The following is a 3,126-nucleotide window of genomic DNA, read 5'->3' on the forward strand; positions in this document are numbered from 1 at the left end:
ACTTTCTTTAGTGTGTAAACAAATCAAGCAATAACAAGTTTCGTTGACCATAGGCCTGCAGGTACGAACCTGCTGGCTGCTCCCATTGCCCACCATTGCCACCCCGCCTCTAGCCTCCCCTCCGCCTCCTCGTTGCCTCACCCCCGCCCCCGTCTTGTTGTCATTCTGTCTCGCCTCCCCTCCACCTAGGCTGTCGCTCCGCCCTCGCCTAGGCCGCCGCTTCGCCCTGTTTCCTCTCCGCCCTCCTCCCAATGCCTCCCCCGCCTTGCCATCTCCCCCTGCCTGCGCCTCCCCTTCCGCCTTCCGCTCCACCTCCTCGCTCGCCTCCTCCTCTCCCCCACCTATTCACCGCCCTACCGTAAAAGTTTGCAAGTAACAAATCCTTGGCCAAGAACATGTAGAATATCCAAGCCTAACGTAAGAAATATGCATACGAACACAAGCAATTCTCCAATTTTAAAGAATGGGATTTTGTGCACTTACCTCACAAGCACACATCTCTCTCTTTCCAGAATAACAAGCGAAAAATCCGTGGCAAGAACATGTAGCATGCCAGAGTAAACATGCATATGAATATAAGCAAAATTTTCAATTTTAAAGAACATGATTCGGTTCACTTACTTCTCAAGCGCACATCTCTCTCTTTCAAGGTTAACAACAAGACAATGCTAGCCCACAAATAGTTGGGGAAGTAGTATATTGAATGCCTACGTCAAAGGTCCATATAACTTTAGTAAAACCAAACCTTTGCAAGGTTTTTTCTAAATACTAGTTCTAATGGACCTCAATCTCTACCCCGTGTTCCATGAACTTTGAAAATTCAAGCTATTTATACTTGCTTCCACACGAAGCTCTCTCTCTCTCTCTCTCTCTCTCTCACCTTGGATTTTCATTTTTGGAAGCGTTTAAAGTGCTCATTCTTGAGAGCCTCTTTTCTGATATTGGAGCACATACCTTTGGTAAGATGCAATAAAAGCATCCTTTTAGGGAACGGGTGACCTCCTCTACAAGGAGTTTGACTGACCATTACGGCCAACAAAATCAACATTGAGCACTTTGGCAGGCATTTAGGGATCGTTTAGCTTTCTTTCTTCCCTGTGTCAATTGCAGGTACCTTTGAGAGCCCAAATTTCCTAGCAAAATACCAATCCCTTATCCATAGGGGCATATAGTACAAAAGTAGGTATGTTGTTGAAAGGTAGCCGTAAACAAAGCATCTTGGAGGATTCTTTTGCAAGACTGCATCAATGGCCTTTCTGGCAAACTCAGCTGTTGGAGTAGAACGCATTTGCTGGGAGTACCTGGTCCTATTGCTGATAGCAGCCTCATAGGGCTTATAGATATCCAGATTCAGACCATCAAATATAGATGCTGTTCTGTTCCCAATATTGGATACCACAGCTCCTGGTGTCACAAGGATGACTTGCACCCCAAAGGGCTTCAGCTCAACCCTACATGTTCATCATAAAGAAATAAGTAAGATTTGCTTGGTAAGGCAAACGTAGAAGCAAGCTAAGCAGACCTTCATGAAGAGGAGAGAAGGACACTTGTTAGATTCTTTGAACAGTATATAGGTCTTATGATCAACAAATATTACTTTTTTTTTTTTTTGGTATGAAATACAAATATTACGTTCACTCCCTTCAGAATATCATTGCAACGTTGCAGCATGCCCTGACAAACAACAGACTTCTTCAAGAAAGGCCCTGCCACTCTTCCCAGTTTATGAGGCTTGATCTTAAGCCAAACATAGCCCAACCAAGGCCATACGTAATGGTACGCACCTCCTTATTCAATTTCTTGTACGCATAGATGGATGTAACATATCAATTCAAAACAGTGGATTCTCTAATGTAACACAGTAGTTACGAAGATCGCTTTTACCCTTTCTTGAAAAGCTATCGAGAAGGCCCAAGAGAAGTGAAAATCCCTATGCGAAATAATAGGTAGAAGTTTACAAAAGAGAAAAGCGCTCTCTCTCTCTCTCTCTCTCTGAGCTGCCCTGCTGCACACAGGATCTGGCAGGGAGCCCTTTGGATAGTGGCTCCGTTTCTGCAACGCTAGCTTAATGAGATAAGATTGTTTGCAAAACGTACCTCAGACTGTCTGTCAGCGCATGTAGTGCAGCTTTTGATGAAGCGTAACCTCCAGACCAGATACCACACGCAAATCCTCCGACACTTCCGACGTTTACAATTTTTCCCTGTCGTGCCTTCACCATATAAGGAACCACAGCCTGGATCAAAGCGACTGGACCTGTTGGCAATGCGAGCACATTTAAGCAAATCGGACCCCGAGATTTCAGTCCAAATGATTAGCTGCTTGATCTTTGTCACACAAACGACAACAAACGTGTTCCCAGAACTGTCGCGCAACGCTGAGCCAAGAGGAAGGCATACCAAACACGTTGGTTCGGAAGGTGCTTTCTAAGAGGGAGAGGGGCAACTCGGCGGTAGGGGCGACGCAGGGGACGCCAGCATTGTTGATGAGGATGTCGATACGGCCATGGGCGTTGATGATGGAAGTGAGAGCGAGGGAGATGGAGTCGGGGGAGGACACATCGAGGGCGAGCAAGCAGATGTTGGGGTGGTGGTGGAGGAGAGACAAGGAGGAGAGGGAGCGGCTGGAGGCAAAGACGAGGAAGCCATGGCTGGCGAGCTCGAGGGCGAGGAAGTGGCCGATGCCACCATTGGAACACCCGGTCACTAGAGCCACAGGCACACCAGCAGCAGCAGTCGCCATAGCTTTTAGTAACGATCTCCTTGAGTTGGTGACCTAGTAAGGATCTCCGGATTTGAAACCAGATTTGCCAGAGGCGGCTCAAAATAATTGAGGGTGTTTAGAGTCTCTCTCTCTCTCTCTCTCTCTCTCTCTCTCTCAGAGGAGGCTCTTGATGGTGTTTAGAGTCTCTCTCTCTCTCTCTCTCTCTCTTTCTCCACGCTCATGCTTGCACAATCTTGCCCATCCATGATCATTCCGTGTACCCCACTCGGAGCACCTGTAAAATTTGGCAGGTGGCACCTATTTTGTCTCTAAAAAAGGGTTTTTAAAGGCTTAGCCCTAACCTCGTTGCTTGGCAGAAACAACTTGTCACGAGAGCAAGTCACTAAGAACATTAAGACCAAC

The 3,126-nt window shown here is 46.9% G+C and overlaps 1 protein-coding gene across 1 annotated transcript; it reads right to left on the minus strand.

The window, feature by feature from the left end:
- Positions 1 to 706: 706 nt before the first annotated feature.
- On the minus strand, positions 707 to 2,829 carry LOC147897089 (short-chain dehydrogenase ptmH-like). The gene is made up of 3 exons (XM_087381888.1): positions 2,400 to 2,829; positions 2,097 to 2,256; positions 707 to 1,451 (listed from the first exon to the last, which is right to left on the minus strand). Exons 1-3 carry the CDS (start codon positions 2,740 to 2,742, stop codon positions 1,079 to 1,081), a joined length of 876 nt encoding a protein of 291 aa, XP_087238014.1. The 5' UTR covers positions 2,743 to 2,829; the 3' UTR covers positions 707 to 1,078.
- Positions 2,830 to 3,126: the final 297 nt, after the last annotated feature.

Source organism: Dipteris shenzhenensis, chromosome 11 (genome assembly GCF_047967505.1).
Source record: "Dipteris shenzhenensis isolate YYH24624 ecotype China chromosome 11, Dip_SZ_1.0, whole genome shotgun sequence".
Classification (NCBI taxonomy): Eukaryota; Viridiplantae; Streptophyta; class Polypodiopsida; order Gleicheniales; family Dipteridaceae; genus Dipteris; species Dipteris shenzhenensis.